General features: G+C 40.4%; 1 protein-coding gene and 1 long non-coding RNA gene across 2 annotated transcripts; one reads left to right on the top strand and one right to left on the bottom strand.

Annotated features, from left to right (window-relative positions):
- Positions 1-415: 415 nt before the first annotated feature.
- Positions 416-2,669, top strand: LOC110866197. The gene is made up of 4 exons (XR_002551218.2): positions 416-522; positions 866-985; positions 1,983-2,075; positions 2,273-2,669. It is a non-coding gene; the product is annotated as an uncharacterized LOC110866197 (long non-coding RNA).
- Positions 2,670-16,093: 13,424 nt separating this feature from the next.
- Positions 16,094-16,573, bottom strand: LOC110866462. The gene has a single exon (XM_022115610.1). It carries the CDS (start codon positions 16,571-16,573, stop codon positions 16,094-16,096), a length of 480 nt encoding a protein of 159 aa, XP_021971302.1.
- Between the last annotated feature and the right edge of the window lie 658 nt (positions 16,574-17,231).

Here is a 17,231-nt window from a genome sequence, read left to right as displayed (position 1 = left end):
GGCCAAGTGACACTATTATAATTGTCATTTTTTATGATATGTGTAGTACCAAAAATGTGTAGTACTCTTGCTAGAGAAGGCATTGAGTAGACTTCCAGAAGGTAAAGAAGAGATACTTGGAGACTTCCAGAAGGTAAAGAAGAGATACTTGGAATATTTGATCTTCAAGGATTTAGTTTGAAGAATTCAGATCTTAAATTCTTGACATTTTTGGTAAGTTATGAATGGCCTGCTAAAGATAAAACATAACCCAAATCAACTTATTCACAAATAAACGGATAATAGTTTATTTATTGTAGTTATTATTATTATTTTTTGGCATGTAACTGAGACTAGCAGAATGCCTGGCATTAAAATTATGGATATTGAAAGCTAATGTTTTTTCTTGAATATTGACAGTTTGATGTCCTGTATTATTATTACCCGAGCCGACTGGGGCAAGTGCTATTTGTCGAAGCTCCATTTGTATTTCAGCCAATTTGGCAGCTTGCCAAGCCTTTAGTAAAGTCGTATGCTTCTCTGGTATACTTTTTACACCGTCTTTCCATACAAATTAGTAGAAGTGGCAAACTGGGTGGGTTAGGTAACGGGTCAAAACCTGTAATTATTTAAATGGGCTAAGTTCGCTTGACCATTACACATTTTGTCTCGAGTATTGTAATTGTTTTGGGTCAAAAGGTTTATAGGTTTTATGCATTAAATTACGCTTTGGGTGACTTTTTGCCCGTTTCCTTTTATAAATTGGTTTGACCCGTTATAGATTGAGCGTAACGTAAATCAACCCATTTTACAAGTAAATGGGTCATAATTGCTATCTATAACTAGCACTATTGCTCCTTCCTTTCATGCTTATTCACATTTAAAGGTACGGTTTTGCTCGGCGGATGATATGAGAAAGGAGTATTTTACAGAATCAACACTTCCAGAAAGCTTTAGACATTAACAACATATGCTGGTTTCTTCATGTATACAAAAATCATTCCAGGTATTTGTACATCAATGTTGTCTATCATATGTGCATATAATAATTGATTCCCTGATTCATAGTCCAGTGACAATCATGTAAAGTTGATGGGTTGAATTAATGAATCCGAATACAACCTATATAGATATTTATGTCAAGCTACATGACCCGTGTAACTCTCTAATCCAGTGATTATATAAAGAAAATAGCTTACAATAAAATGGACTGAATGAGTCAAAAGTTATGCAGGGTGTGTTTATTTAAAAGTTAGATTATATCAATAATAATATATTTTTTGTAATCATCTGTAACCCACTTCTTATTTATAAAATTTTTCTACAAAAGGCATTTTCTATAGTTCCGTCAACAATACTACCCTTTTGACCTGTCATTCTACCACCCATTTGCGTATTTTTCCTCAACATTTACCCGTATGCATCTTGTGCAAGAAGGATGCGAGTTTTTGATATCTCCGAGATTAATTTTTCATGGTACTCGCCAGTCGAGTGATTGATGCATCTTTGTAATACACAACATCTGTGTTGATCGGTTGCTATTTCAACATAGAATTTTGCAGCAGCTTCATAGATGAACTGTGATCAGCAAGGAAATGGGTCAGATTAGGGTCATATTTTATCATTTAACACTGATGTTGTGTATTACAAAGATGAATCAATCACTCGACTGGCGAGTACCATGAAATATTAGTCTTGGAAATATCAAAAATGGCATCCTTCTTGCACAAGATGCATACGGGTAATGCTAAGAAAAAAATCCCGTTTTGTCGTTTACACTTTTATATTTTTTCGGCTAATATTTTTTAAACGTACAATGTAAGCTGTACAGTACATTAATATTTCCTCATTACAAGAGAAATTGTCATAGAATCATAACCAAAACCATGGACATGTTGAAAAACGATAAATGATGGCACCCGGTATCTTTCTTATGGTTAGTTGCAACATTATGTTGAAAATTTACGATCAATGTATTTAGTTTTCCTGATTTTCTTCTATAGTTAACCGAGACAACATTCAAGACTTTGGATTGGATGGCACGAACACTATGCTTCACCCTCCCTTTTTCAATGCTTGCTTATCCTTTTTACATGGTAATGATACTTCTTATATTTAAAAGACCGATTTAATACTCTTAAAAATTTCATATATATATATATATATCTTTTAATGTAGTGCTACATTACCAAGGTAAATGCTAAGTTGAAACAAATGTATAATTTAGTTAATCATTACCAATACTCCATCTCACATCATTTTATCTTCATTCATAGCCATTCCTTTGTTTCAGTTGGCAGCATCTGTTGAAGTTTTAAGGAAGGCGCAGTTGTGATTGAAAAATAGGGAAGCTTTGTGAAATGTGAACGAGCCATATTGCAATTTTATGGGAAGAGGCGACCATGGTGGTGGAGGTTTCTTCGTCGATTAACTTCGTCTTTGTACCTGCTCTAGATTCCATTCGATTTAGCGTTTTTTGTAGCTGGCGTTGGGTTAATTAGGATCGATTGCCGCCGAATGTTTTTATTAGTTGTTTTCGTGGCGTTAAATACTGGTGCTTTTCTTTGCCGAAGGTTTGAGATGGTTATTTTGTGATTAAGGTACCTTATTCTCTTATGATTTAATTGAACTTATTGTAGTGCTTTGCTTCATGACTCAAAGTTTTTGAATAAAGTCTTTTAAATGAACAATTGTAGTTTTAGGAAAAACGTCAAACTTTGTTTGGAGATTTGGAATTCATCATATGTTTGTTTTTCTTATTTGATTAAACTTTCATTCCAATTGCTTTAGTCAGATTAGATGTCAAAAAGGAATTGAAGTTTAAATATTTTTTGTTTATAAACTGTTTTAATAGAATGATGTATTTTGTTATTTGGTTGCTTTCAAAATTTTGTGGTCGTGATGATGAAAGAGTCTTAATGTGATCATGGTTGTGACTTCCTGGTTAGATTAACCCAACTCAGCCTATTTGAAAAATTTAAGGGTGTGTTGTATGTAATTTTTGCTTTTGTTTGTTAGATGGTTTTGATGATGAAAAAGTTGTTCCTCATATGGTTTTGGATATTCATAAAAAAGTAACCAATTGTGAGTGTAATTTATTAAATCATTGTGTAACGAACATTATGTTGATGTACTTTTGGGACGTTCTCAAGTGTCTCAAAATATTAGGTTTAACAATTAATGTTTAACGGTTCAACGTTTAAATTGTTTTATGTGTTTAGTTGGTGTTTAGCCACCCGCGAAAGTCGCGGGGTCTTAGGCTAGTCATCCTATATATACAATCCAATAAATAGTAACATCATCAAGGGATAAGCAAATGGTATCAGGTACTGGTACTGGTACCGATATCAAATTTATCAAACCGGGTGTATTTTCGGTACCGGTTCGGCACCGGTATTCACCGATTTTTATTACATTGAAAATTAACAATCAATCATATAATATATTATCTTGCCATCTAAAAAGATAATATATTTACAGTATAACAATTATATATTAATTATATATTGGGGAAAGTGAATAAGTGGCTGTTTCACATCTAAGCTTAAATGTGAATTCATTCAAAACTACGTAGTTTTGCTTAAAAATCCTTCCTAAGGGTGAGAGGGGCACTCCTCTAAGAGGGGAGTGACCTCTCTTACACACTCCCAATCAGCACGCGCCACGTCAACTCCCTCCTTAACTCCCCCACACCCTCAATTTGATGGCGGCACTCCTCTCTTGGGGGACTTGTTTTTTTTTTTTTTTTTTGTAATTATGCATGTATTGTAAATTAAACAAATATTAATAAAAATTAAATAAAATTTAAGAAAAGACATTTCATTAAATTAAAAATAAAAATTACATTCAAACTAGAAAAACTAAAAAAACAAACTACTCATCGTCGGAATTCGCTTCAAGGTGAGGTAGATCTAAACGTCCGAGATGCTCAACGAGATCGTGTTTTAGTCTCCAATGCGTTTCTTCGTCAATGAGCTCGCTAAAAGCAGTATCATCGAGGGGGGTTCAACTGGAGGATCTTGAATGTGTACCGGTGCTATCGCCCTTCCGTCGTCTTTTATAATCATGTTATGTAAAATAATGCACGTATACACGATGGACCTTATCTTTTTCACCGTTTTGGAACGCATTGGACGATTTAGTATTCCCCACTTCGCCTTTAACACACCAAACGCCCGTTCCACATCTTTTCTTGCAGCCTCGTGTTGCCTCTTGAACTTTTTTTCATTCGGGATGTGAGGATATGGAAAAGACTTCACAAACACGGACCAGCTAGGGTAGATCCCATCAGTAAGATAATACCCGCGTTTGTATAAGTGGTCGTTCACTTGAAATAGACACTTTGGCGCCGTTCCGTTTCATTGAGTAAGAACTAACGGAGATTGTTGGAGCACGTTGATGTCGTTTTGTGAACCCGTCGGGCCACAAAAAGCATGCCAAACCCACAAATCTTGAGACGCCATGTCACACCCCAACCGATGGCGGAATCATCGGGGCATGGCACTGAGCGAAACAGATTGTCCAGAAGTTTCCACAACAACTATTAATACTATTCAGTTAAATGATACGTCCCATACCGTATCCCAAATAATACAATAAATTATTACAGATAACAACTAGTCAAGTAATTCTGTTCCGACAACTCAGATTTAAATAAAATAAATATTGTTTCTGCTTCTAAAGACCCCTAGATTGACTGCTACAGACAACTATTTGTTGGGGGCTCTAGACGCTTTATTCTAGCCTCGCTTCCCTAGCAAGAATGCATCTTAAACACCTGTCACATACGTTAAAATAAAGTCAATACATATAATGTAAAGGTGAGCATACAAGTTTGATAATAGCATATAGAGTTCGAAATAGTTTACGCATAACCAGCACGTACACAGAGGAAAACGAAGCATGTTAATTAACGACATGGATCTATCGATACCAATGACTGCGGGTTGACTGTCCGAGACAGTTCGCAATACATGATTACCACCGTAATCCATGCAAGTAATTATCCTTAACAACCCCCGTGTGAACGGGTGCTGAGTGCAAACTATAGTACTACGTCGTTAAGGCAGGTAGATAGCATTCCACGTGTAAACACAATCAACAAGCATTCATTTAGTCACGTAATACATGCATAATCGGTTAGTGTTTAAAGTAATTGAGTAGTGTGTTCGATTGTGATTTTGATAAGTAACGTATGTAACACCCAAAAGTGCTAAAGCAAAAAGGGATTCGAGTATACTCACAGCGATTAATTGATGGATTGAAGGGAGCGCTTGAGAGTAGGGTTAGCCTGAATAGTTTGATAGCATAACAATGAGCAACGTGTAAAATGGAAACAAGTGAAGTTGAGTCGAACAGCCTGGTCGATCGAACAGTAGGTTCGATCGGATGGGTTGTTCGTTCGGTTAGGCAGTCCATTCAGACAGTCTGTTCGATCGGTCGGTAGGCTCGATCGGTTGGACTGTTCGAGTGGATTGTTTCTTCCTTTGTGTAGGATGTATTTGTGTATGATGGTTTGACCTTTTGAAGTTTTCGTTGTAGTATTTGAGAACACTGAAGTGTTCTTACCTTTCAGGTCGATCGATCGAACGGTCTGTTCGATCGGCCGTCTTAACCGATCGGTTAGACACTTCGATAGTGAGTCCTCAGCTGGATATCACCTGATCGAACAGCATGTTCGATCGGGTGGCACTCCAATACGTCGAACGAGTTGCAAAATCGATTAAGGGTTGAAGCATAGTATCTCATGATCCGATGAGTAATGTTATCGAACAGCTCGTTCGATCGAACATCACTTCGTTCAATACCATACTTCATAAAATTGTCAAGTGTGGGGCCACTTGCTAGCCGATCGGCTGGCCTGGTCGATCGGCTGACATGTCCGATCGGTTGGGCTGTTCGTTCGAACAGCCTGTCCGATCGGTCAGCATCCTGACCTGGACGGCCTGTTCGTCTAACACTTGGTTGTTCTGATTGTTTGACGTTATATCGAGGTATTTTGACAACGAGCTGAACCATGACACTTTCGTTCCTACTTGTTTCCTTAGCTTGGACACGAATCACCCAAGTCCGGCCGGTGAACGGTTCGGAACGGTAGTTAACGTTTAACCCGAAGTCGGTGAACCTCATAGATAGAATCCGAATCTTGAACCGCACAACCATTATAATGAGTAGTGAGTTGGCTCAAGCTCCGTTTCTACCGGTTTGAAGGCATTGAGTGTTTAAGAGTTGAAAGAAAGTTGGAAATCATTCTTTCAATCCTTCACATCATGTAAATGTTTAGATATGTGATAGATCTTAGTTTGTTTATGTGGAAATCGGCTAGATCCAAGTGATTCTTGGTGGGTTGAGGCCAAAACATGATGTTCTTGGGGAACACCATGATGACATCATCCTAGAATGCTTAGATCTTGATGATTTCACGGTTAGAAATCAAGATTTGAAAGATAGAAAGGTGTAGGAGCATGTATTGATCAAGAAAGTACAAGATTTAGGATGAAAACTTACCGAAATCGAAAGAAATCTGAGAAAAGAAGGGGAGCACGAGCTGGTCGGTCAGAGAGTTTCCAAAAGTGGAAAGAATGATAATGACAGGCCTATTTATAGGCTTCCAAAAGGGGAAAGGGCTGGCCGATCAGCCAGGCATCCCGATCGGACAGCCTGCTTGATCGGACAGTCTGTCCGATCGACTGGGCTATTCGATCGGCTAGGAGCCTGATCGATCCACAGCCTGTTTCGAGTGTTCGGTGAGACGATTTTTGATATTTTGATTTCGATTGAAGACGATACGAATACGATCGAGTTTCATATTGAAATTACTTTTAATCCCAACCACTATATCTACATACAAGCATCTATACTCCATATTCGATTTCGATTTCGATTGAGTTCGATTGAGTTTCGAGTTTCGATTCGATTGATCACCACACATAACAATAAAGTAAACACACACAAGTAACACGTAAGGCACACACACACGTATAATACCACCAATTTCGCATAATTCGAGTTTCGAGTTCGATTGGTGATTCGATTAGCTTGATTATTGATTGATTAACTTTATCGCATTGATACTTTCTACTATTCACAGTCGTAAATCGTTTCGCGTCGATTAAACATTCGATTACTTCGATTCTTGATAGGCAACACTTACTCCACATTATACAAAACATAAAATAGACTATTTACAGTCAAAGAAGTTAAACTTGACTTGGACTTTGACTTTGACTTTGACATTCGAAAACACGGGGTGTTACATCCTCCCCTTGTTTAGGGAATTTCGTCCCGAAATTAGGCTGAAAGCTGCACAGCACCGTGAATGATATTACCAATTTCTTCAGATCTTTGTTTAAACAACTGCGGGTACTTAGCCTTCATGTCGCTTTCGAGTTCCCAAGTAAACTCCGCGCCTCGTTTGCCTTCCCATCGGACTTTCACGATAGGGATGCGCGAGCGTCTGAGTTGCTTGGTTTGGCGATCCATGATTTCGACAGGCTTTTCCACGAAGTGTAACATTTCGTTGACCTGAAGGTCGTCGAGAGGTACAATCAGATCATGATCAGCTAGGCATTTTCGGAAGTTTGACACATGGAAAATTGGGTGGACGTTACTAAGTTCCTCCGGTAGTTCGAGTCTGTAGGCGACTTTTCCGATCCTTTCCAAAATCTTAAAAGGTCCAACATATCGAGGAGCTAGTTTCCCTTTCTTGTCGAATCTGACCACAGCCTTCCAAAGTGATACCTTTAGGAGTACGTAGTCGCCAACGTCAAATTTAAGGGGCTTGCGTCTTCTATCGGCGTAACTTTTTTGTCTATCCCTAGCTTTCGACAAGTTGTCTCGAATCTGGAGGATTTTGTCAGTCGTTTCTTGTAGTAACTCGGGACCGGTTAATTGCGAGTGACCAATCTCGTGCCATACAATAGGCGAACGAAATCTTCTTCCATATAGGGCCTCGAATGGTGCCATTTGGATGCTGGCATGATAGCTGTTGTTGTACGAAAATTCGACTAACGGTAGGTATTTGTTCCAACTACCACCGAAGTCTATAACACACGCACGGAGCATGTCTTCGAGAGTACAGATCGTTCGTTTAGTCTGTCCGTCGGTTTGAGGATGAAATGCGGTACTTAAGTTAAGCGATGTACCAAGATCCGCTTGAAACATTTCCCACAATCGCGAGGTAAACCGAGTGTCACGGTCTGAAATGATGTCACGAGGCGTACCATGATTACAAATGATCTCGTCGGTGTAGATTCGGGCTAGTCATTCTACATTGTAGTCTTCCCGTATTAGCAAAAAGTGGGCTGATTTGGTCAGACGATCAACTATAACCCAAATGCTGTCGTGACCTGATGGCGTGGGCGGAAGTTTGGTTATGAAATCCATAGCTATACTCTCCCACTTCCATATGGGGATTAGAGGTTGTTCGAGTAAGCCAGAAGGTCGTTGATGTTCAGCCTTAACTCTCGCACAAGTCAGGCAACTTCCAACATAAAGAGCGATATCCCGTTTCTTGCCCGGCCACCAGTACTTGTAACGAAGGTCCTGGTACATTTTATCGGCACCAGGATGAATAGAGTATCGAGATTTGTGGGCTTCGTTCATTATAATCTTTCGCAAATCGGTCCGCCTAGGGATCCAAATTCGGTCCAGATAATAGAAAATCCCATCTGCTTTGCTTACAAGTTGAGCTCCATCATGATAGATTCTCTCCTTCTTCAAGGTGCGTTCGTTAAAACAAGCATGCTGGGCTTCGCGGATGAGGGTTTCGAGATCATGCTGGGCTTGGGTATTGCGGATACTGAGCAAATAACTTCGTCTGCTGAGCGCGTCGGCAACAACATTTGCCTTGTCTGGGTGATAACGAATCTCACAGTCGTAATCGTTAAGAAGTTCTACCCATCGGCGTTGACGCATGTTAAGTTCTTTCTAATTAAAGATGTGTTGTAAACTCCTGTGATCGGTGAATATCGTACACTTGGTACCATACAGGTAGTGTCGCCAAATCTTCAATGCAAAAACAATTGCGCCTAGCTCGAGATCATGGGTTGTATAGTTCTTCTCGTGGATTTTGAGCTGACGAGATGCGTAGGCTATAACCTTGTCCCGTTGCATGAGAACACAGCCGAGACCAAGGTTGGAAGCATCACAATAGACAATGAAATCGTTGTTTCCGTCGGGCAATGTGAGAACAGGGGCATTGCAAAGCATATGCTTGATGGCTTGAAAGGTAGACTCTTGTTCAGTTCCCCAAACAAAAGACTTATCTTTATGGGTAAGGGCGGTAAGCGGCACAGCGATTATAGAGAAACCTTCGATAAATCGTCGATAATAGCCCGCTAGTCCTAGAAAAGAACGAACTTCAGACGGGTTCTTAGGCGTAATCCAGCTCTTAACTGCTTCAATCTTCGCAGGATCGACATGAATACCTTGACTATTAACGATGTGACCCAGAAACTGAACCTCCTCTAGCCAGAATTCACACTTGGAGAACTTGGCATAGAGTTGATTCCCCTGGAGTAGCTCGAGAACCAAACGTAGATGTTGCGCGTGTTCGGCTTTCGACTTAGAATAAATCAAGACATCGTCGATGAACACGATGACGAAACGGTCTTGAAATGGCTTACACACGCGATTCATCAGATCCATGAAAACCACGGGTGTGTTGGTTAAACCAAAAGGCATAACAATGAATTCATAATAGCCGTATCGAGTGCGAAAAGCGGTTTTGGGGATGTCTTCCTCTTGAATGCGCAATTGATGATAGCCTGAACATAGATCGATCTTCGAGAAACATTTAGCACCTTGCAGCTGATCAAGTAAGTCATCGATTCGAGGCAAAGGGTAACGGTTCTTGATGGTCAACTTATTCAATTCCCGATAGTCGATGCACATCCTGAACAACCCATCCTTCTTTTTAACGAAAAGGACTAGTGCGCCCCAAGGAGAGGTGCTCGGGCGAATAAAGCCTTTTTCAAGTAACTCCTGGAGTTGGTTCGAGAGTTCCCTCATTTCGGATGGAGCGAGTCGATAAGGGGCTTTGGCAACAGGGTTAGCTCCAGGAATAAGGTCGATACGAAAGTCGATATCACGACTTGGCGGTAGTCCAGGATGATCATCAGGGAACACCTGAGGAAATTCACGAACCACTGGAACGTCCTTGACTTCAACCTTCCTTTTCTTTTCCTTCTCCGCTACTACAATGTTGGCCAAGAAAGCTGATGTGGAAAAAGAAGTTCAACTAAATAAACTAAAATTACCCTAAATTAAGACTCAAGTAATAAAAATCTAGACTCTCTAACCTGACTAAACTACTCACCGGCAAGTGAACCGGTCGACTCTAGCACAGAAAAGTAAGTCCGGATGTCGAACCCACAAGGACTCTAATGAATTACGTTAACAACTCTATTTAGACTAGACACTGACACGACTAAACAATTGTTGTGTTTTAAGGGGGGTTTTTACTAAAATCCTAAAATTGCAATTAAAATGAAATTTAAACTAAAACACGAACGAAGACTAGGGTTTGATTCAGATGAGATTAACGACTACCTAGACTTGAATCCAGTTTAACTATGAATGGACTTCTAACAATATTATTGTTGTATGGAGCCGGGATCGTAAAATACTGAACCTTAAGGTATTTCAATGCTAAGACTTCCCGACCCTTCTCAGGAAGAAACCTAGGAAACCCTACAAGGCTGTTGTATATACCAACTGTTAGACTTCCTCTCAGTCCTCTAACGACTCTAAAAGTGCCCTAATACGACTATCTACCTCTCAGCGCGACAATCTAAGACAATTCTAGGTTCTGACTTGGTTTACTAGACACAAATGCAATTAGGGAACTAAAACCGACTTCTCTCAAAATCTATTTTAGATGTATACTGCACCGAGACCTAATAACTAACTCGAGCCTCTCAGCGACAAGTTAACCAGAATATTTACTTCTAATTGTATTTCAATTACTGTTTCTAAGGCTATCAGCCGATTTACCCAAAGATCACCCGAACCCGCAAGGATGCAAATAATCAACACAAATTTATTATGTGAAAGACATTCACCAAAATCTATGTGAAACAGTACACAATCAACAACCAAAAGTAAATATGCACACGCACCAAATCAGAAAATTCTAGAACACTTTACTTTCAGAAATCAATCCATAATCAAACAATAAATCGTTAAAAGATCCAAATGTTAATCAAACTATCATCTTGTCTAGGTAGTATCTAGGGTTTAGCCAAGAAACATGCTGTTCATAATAAACAAATCAAGTTCAAAACAAGACTTCATCGGAAAATATTGAAAACACGAAATTAAAGAAAACCGGGAGATAAAACCCGAACAATCTTCACTTCCATGCTCCAAGCTTCAACCGAATGATTCCCGCGAGCTCAATCACCTTGAAAGACTCAAAATCTCCTCTCCAAAGTCGCCTAGAGTTTGTTTTTCTTAATTAGGGTTCTATCTTAAGTTTCTTGGGAAATCCCCATCAAAACCCTAGCTGGGAAACACTTTTCCACGAATAATGACCCTAGGCGTGACGCGAGGGGGGGGGGGGTCGCGTCACGCGGCGCCTCCATGAACTGATTTTATTATTTTTTTTATTCAATTTCGATTTCCAGCTCCTCCGACGCGCGTACGAATCCCGGTTTTCTTCTAAACTGCTCATTTTTACTCTTTTTCATCACTTTAAGCTACGGGACCTGAAATCAAAGCTTAACGTCAGCAGTATCGAAACTCTAACATAAACTAGACTCAAAACGACTGAAAACTGACCAAAATATACACTATAAACATATGTACTTTGCAGTACATCAAACATCCCCACACTTACTCTTTTTTCGTCCTCGAAAAAGAATTATGCAACGGAATCATAGACAAATAATCACTCGGGTCGAAAATTATAGGTATAATTAATTAAAACCAAGGCTTACGTTAGCTGCGATTGCGAATATACTTGTCCACTTTAAACCCGAACCCAATCCTAAGCCCTTATCATGTGATTTTAATTTAAGTGCGGTCAATCCACCTAGGGTCTCACACTCGAATCAACAGTCCACCTACTCCCGCCTCAAGCTTATAGGACTAAAGGAACGATCATTGGACCAATTCCCAACCGTCTTATATCAAAACAGAGAGAGTTTACAATCAAATTTTTTTTTCTTTTTCCATTTTTTTTCTCTTTTCTTTTTCTTTCATGAGCGAGTCTAGACGATGCTTTCCCTAACCAAGAGGCAATCCGGCTGTAGAGTCGCTATCCCCAACCACAGATTACTTAGGTTTTGGTACTTTTTTCTTTTTCTTTGCACAATCGATTTCGCACACCCTAGCGGTAATCTTGCTGTAGAGTCGCTATCCCCAGCCCAGACTACATAGGAATGCACTGCTTTCATTTAGTTTCTAACTCACTTTTTATTCTATTTATTTTTTTTCGCATGATCACAAACTCTAACGGTTTTAACTTATAACGGTGCCCCTTATACTATTATTGGCGGTTTTAGTTTCCCATATCCCCCAGGCGAAAACCCACTAGTAGACCGACAATTAAGGTATATTAGCTCAAAGGGACTTAAAACCAAACCCGGGCCTATCCACATATCCCTAACTAGACGCAAGCTCGATTTATTTAACTCTCATATTATTATTATTCGAACCCGAGCAAAAATTTGTCTTTTCTATCATTTTCCGTTTAAAAATGCAAACTTCTTTTATTCGAAAGACATTTTCTGATTTTTCAATTTTTTTTTTTGGATTTTTTTTCAATTTTTTAATTTTTTTGTATTTTTAATAATTAAGACTCGATTATTTACATGTATCCCTCCCCACACTTAGAATTGCATTGTCCCTAATGCAAGAACGAAAATACGACTCGACACTACCTAAAAATAAAAACTGCAAACGAAATAAATAAAAATATACAACAACAACAAAAAGGAAAACGACTTAACTGAATATGTGAGACTGTCAAAGTGCCAGTCGTTTCCACATAAGCCCTCCAATACCGAACGTGCTCAGCAAACAATACCAGAACTCTCTCTCACACGAATGGAAAGCGGCTCCACATCATCAACCTAAAACATAAGTACCATACCAAACATACGAGTACCACGTGTTCAACATACCATCATCCAGAGTTCAAATGAAAAATAAAAAAAAAACATATGTCTAACTAGTACAACCAAATCAAACTACTGAAACAGCATAAAAATAAAATAAACATGAAAGGATATATGCTGCTTCAGTCTGCTACATCACTCCTCATCAGAATCTTCCTCCATCTGCTGGGTCCCCGAACCTCCAGCCTGCTGCCACCCGGACTTACCACTATACGCATAACCACTTTGCCCCCTCCACTGGTCATACCCCGGATACTGACCATAGACATATGGGGTCTGCTGCTCGCCTCCATAAACTGGTGGAGGTAACAATCCCGCAAAGGGTGGAGGTATCTGAGCATCTAGTGACATACCTGACATCATATACCTGAGCATGTCGTCCTGTCGGTGGTGGCTCTGCATCGTCCACTGGTGGTCAACCCGCATCCTGTTTTCAATCTGATCAAACCTCTGCTGTGTGTAGTCAAAAGCAGCCTCAGGAGTGAACGGGTCGGGTCTCGGCTGTCTAACTGGCTGCTGTGGCACTGGGACTGCACGCCTCTGTCGAGGTCCCGGCTGTCGTGGCGGAGGAGCGCCATGTGCGAAGTTCCACTCTGGCGGGTCCGTATATGTTAGAATACCCGCCAACTGTAGATCCGCAACATCCCAACGAACCATTGGCATACCCTCATGCATCTGCTCAACCTTGTATTTTGTGAGGGCCCTTATATTCTTTGCCAATCTAGCTATGTAAGGCCCAAGATCCATTGCAGCCCGTTTTCCTCCCCGACGAGGCCTATTGCACCACCATGCAAAGAAACTTGCCAAGTTCCAATTCCGTTTTTCAACCATACACATCAACGCAAAAATCTCCAACCAATTTGCTTTATTTTCACCCGACTTCCTCGCCACAATTGTAGTCGCCAATGACTTCAGAATATACCAATATATCGGATCACGAACCGATGTGATAAGGTTCGTTTGGGTGAACGGTTGGGTCGAAACTGTATCCCAAAATTCAGCCAAGTCCTCCGGGCCTAAACATTTCGGCCGAGCATGATTGTACACACCCCTTAAACCATTGACAAACTCCTCTGACTGCGCTTCCTCCGGTGTGTAAAAACCCAGAGCCACTCCAAACTGAGCAATATTCATTTCATACAGATTTCTGACCAATGAGAATGAAACCACGTCTTTTTCAGCAAAAGTACCCTCTTTATGACGAAAGGTACAATGGAACTCAAGTGTAAGTTCAGTATACTGCGGCCAATCACAATCCATTGCCGCTCTCAGCCTCGGCCCCAACAATTCCGCCACACGCTCACTCGCTCCCATACCTTGTAACCACTCCCAATTAATAGTACGATGCTCCAATGTTTGAGTTACCACATATTTCTTGAGCTTTACCCTCTCTTCGGTATCCTCTTCAAAATCCAAAACCGGGTGATCGACCAACCTCTCAATTCGGGAATACACTCTCCTATCGTTCCCGCGATACTTGATCTTCCTTTTTCTTGGGTTTGACGATGAACCTTCACCCGACATGTTCTACAAAACAAGAAAGATTTGACAAGAAAAACAATGCAGACTGTTAGTAATCACAAGCTATTTTTGGTGTTTTTAATTTTTTTATTTTTTTAACATAAAATAGCCGTATAGCATTTCATTCGCGGCTAATTTCGAAAACATGGGTTACCGTTTACGAAAGCTTAAGTTACACATCATTCTACCCGAATGGAGATTGAGTACGGGCAAAATGTTGTGAACTTGTACATGCATATAAGTAAACCCGACACTAAACTCGAAATACTACTCTAAAGAAACTACTAGACTCAATGACTCGAACGACCTAAGACTCAATGTACACTATCTCCTCCCGGCACTTTAATTATCCTCAATTAAGCATAAGTGCCAAAATATCCCCACACTTGAGGCGAAACAAGTGAGAGTTTGACTTTTTAAACCTTAACACAACGTTTGTGGCAATAAAATCCGTTTAGAAAACTAATCACATTTGCAAAAATCAGTTCAAAAACCTATTTTTTTAGCAAAAATTCTTTAGTTATAGCCAAACAAACCCATAAAGCTCAAACATGTTGTCTAGTTGTCCAAACATACCCCACAAGTCTCAAACAACCCCAAGCAAACCAACCCGAACCATCCGCAAGCCCCATTGTATGTAAACACCCCAAACATAACCTCCCGCATACCACTAACATGACCAAAGGCTCAAAAATCCTAACTTTATCAACCTACACAAACCCTAGATCTAAAACATGACTGCCCGACACTACAACTAAGCAATAAAGTTACCTACTAGTGAGAAATCACAGAAATCATACCTTGGATTCGGATTTAGCAAGAAAAATGAAGCCTTGAACTTGTGGTGCACGAGTTTATCCAAAAACGCGAGAATGGAACGCGAATTCGGGTGAAATTGATGGTTAAGATTGTGGGGAATGTGATTGTGGTGATTTAAGAAGAAGAATGGAGTGATTTGGTGGAAAAACGAGTGAGTTATGGTGATTTTTGTGAAATTCGCGACTTAGGGTTTTGAAAATGGGGAAAAGGAAAGCATTTCAGCAACATGTTCATTTAACAAGCTTTAATCCGGTCCAAGAGGGCGTCGCGTGACGCCATGGGGTCCGGGGGGCCTCGCGTAACGCGGCGGGGTCGTTTTTATTTGTTTTTGAACTCTTTGGCCTAGCGTGACGCGAAGGCCCTTGGCGTCACGCCAAGGGCCATTTTTCACAGAAGGTTTCGTGGAAATTCTTTGTTCATGCCTTATAAAAATTTTTAACACTTCCCCAAGCCATCCAAAACCCATAAAACTTTTTCTAAGTATCCAAGAAACATACCTGGGACCTCTTTTCTCATGCTTTTTCCGTTCCGTAGCGGTGATGAAACCTGCAAAATTCTCAATGACACAAAACAAACACCGAAAAATTACGAAAAATACGAAAAATTAAGAAATTTACAAACGGTACATACTCTACACACGAAGCTTTTCGCACTCACTGGTTGGTGAAGGTGGGTGGGTCCTCTAGAGGAATTTCTTCCTCTTCGGTGGTATCAATGGGACCTCCCAAGTAATGTTTCAATCTATGACCGTTTACCTTCCATACTCCTTTGTCGACTTCGTCGTATAATTCAACCGTGCCATATGAAAACACTTCTTTCACCACATACGGTCCACTCCATCTCGATTTTAACTTCCTTGCTATCAATTTTAACCTCGAATTGAATAGGAGCACCTTATCACCTACCTTAAACTCTTTCAAGCCTCGCAACCTCCTATCATGCAACGCCTTAGTTTTTTCCTTGATACTCCAAGATCGTTCATAGGCGGCATCCCTCAAGGCTTCCAACTCATGAATCTGGAAAAATCTCCTTCTAGCGGTCTCGGTAAGGTCAAGATTAACGGTTTTCAATGCCCACAAAGCTCTATGCTCTAACTCTACCGGAAGATGGCAAGCTTTGCCATACACAATCATAATAGGTGTTGTTCCTAACGGTGTCTTATAGGCGGTGCGGAATGCCCACAAAGCGTGTCGAGCTTTTCCGACCAATCCTTTCTACTTTTTCCTACCGTTTTCTCTAGAATTCTCTTCATCCCTCGGTTAGCATTCTCTACTTGGCCACTAGTTTGCGGGTGGTACGCGGTGGAAAGACGATGAGTGACATTGTAGCGTGCAAGTGCTTTTTCCATGGCGGAATTGCAAAAATGCGTGCCACGGTCACTTATGATAGCTTTAGGTACTCCGAAACGCGTGAATAACTTTTTAAGGAATCTCACCACCACTCGGGCATCATTAGTAGGCAAAGCTTGAGCTTCGACCCACTTTGAAACGTAATCAATGGCCACGAGGATGTACCTATTCCTACTTGAAGATGGGAAAGGTCCCATGAAGTCAATGCCCCAAACGTCAAAGATTTCAAGAACTTGGATGGGATTTTGAGGCATTTCATCCTTGGATGAGATGTTTCCGGTACGTTGGCAACGGTCACATATCCTAACAAACTCTACGGCATCCTTAACTACCGTTGGCCAATAAAACCCACTATCAAATACCTTTTGTGTCGTCACATTTACTCCGTGATGGCCTCCCGTTAAGCCCTCGTGCACATGTCTAAGGATGTCTAAACCATCCT

The sequence above is a fragment of the Helianthus annuus genome, chromosome 7 (genome assembly GCF_002127325.2).
Source record: "Helianthus annuus cultivar XRQ/B chromosome 7, HanXRQr2.0-SUNRISE, whole genome shotgun sequence".
In the NCBI taxonomy this organism is placed as follows: domain Eukaryota; kingdom Viridiplantae; phylum Streptophyta; class Magnoliopsida; order Asterales; family Asteraceae; genus Helianthus; species Helianthus annuus.
This window is presented reverse-complemented; position numbering and strand designations above follow the sequence as displayed.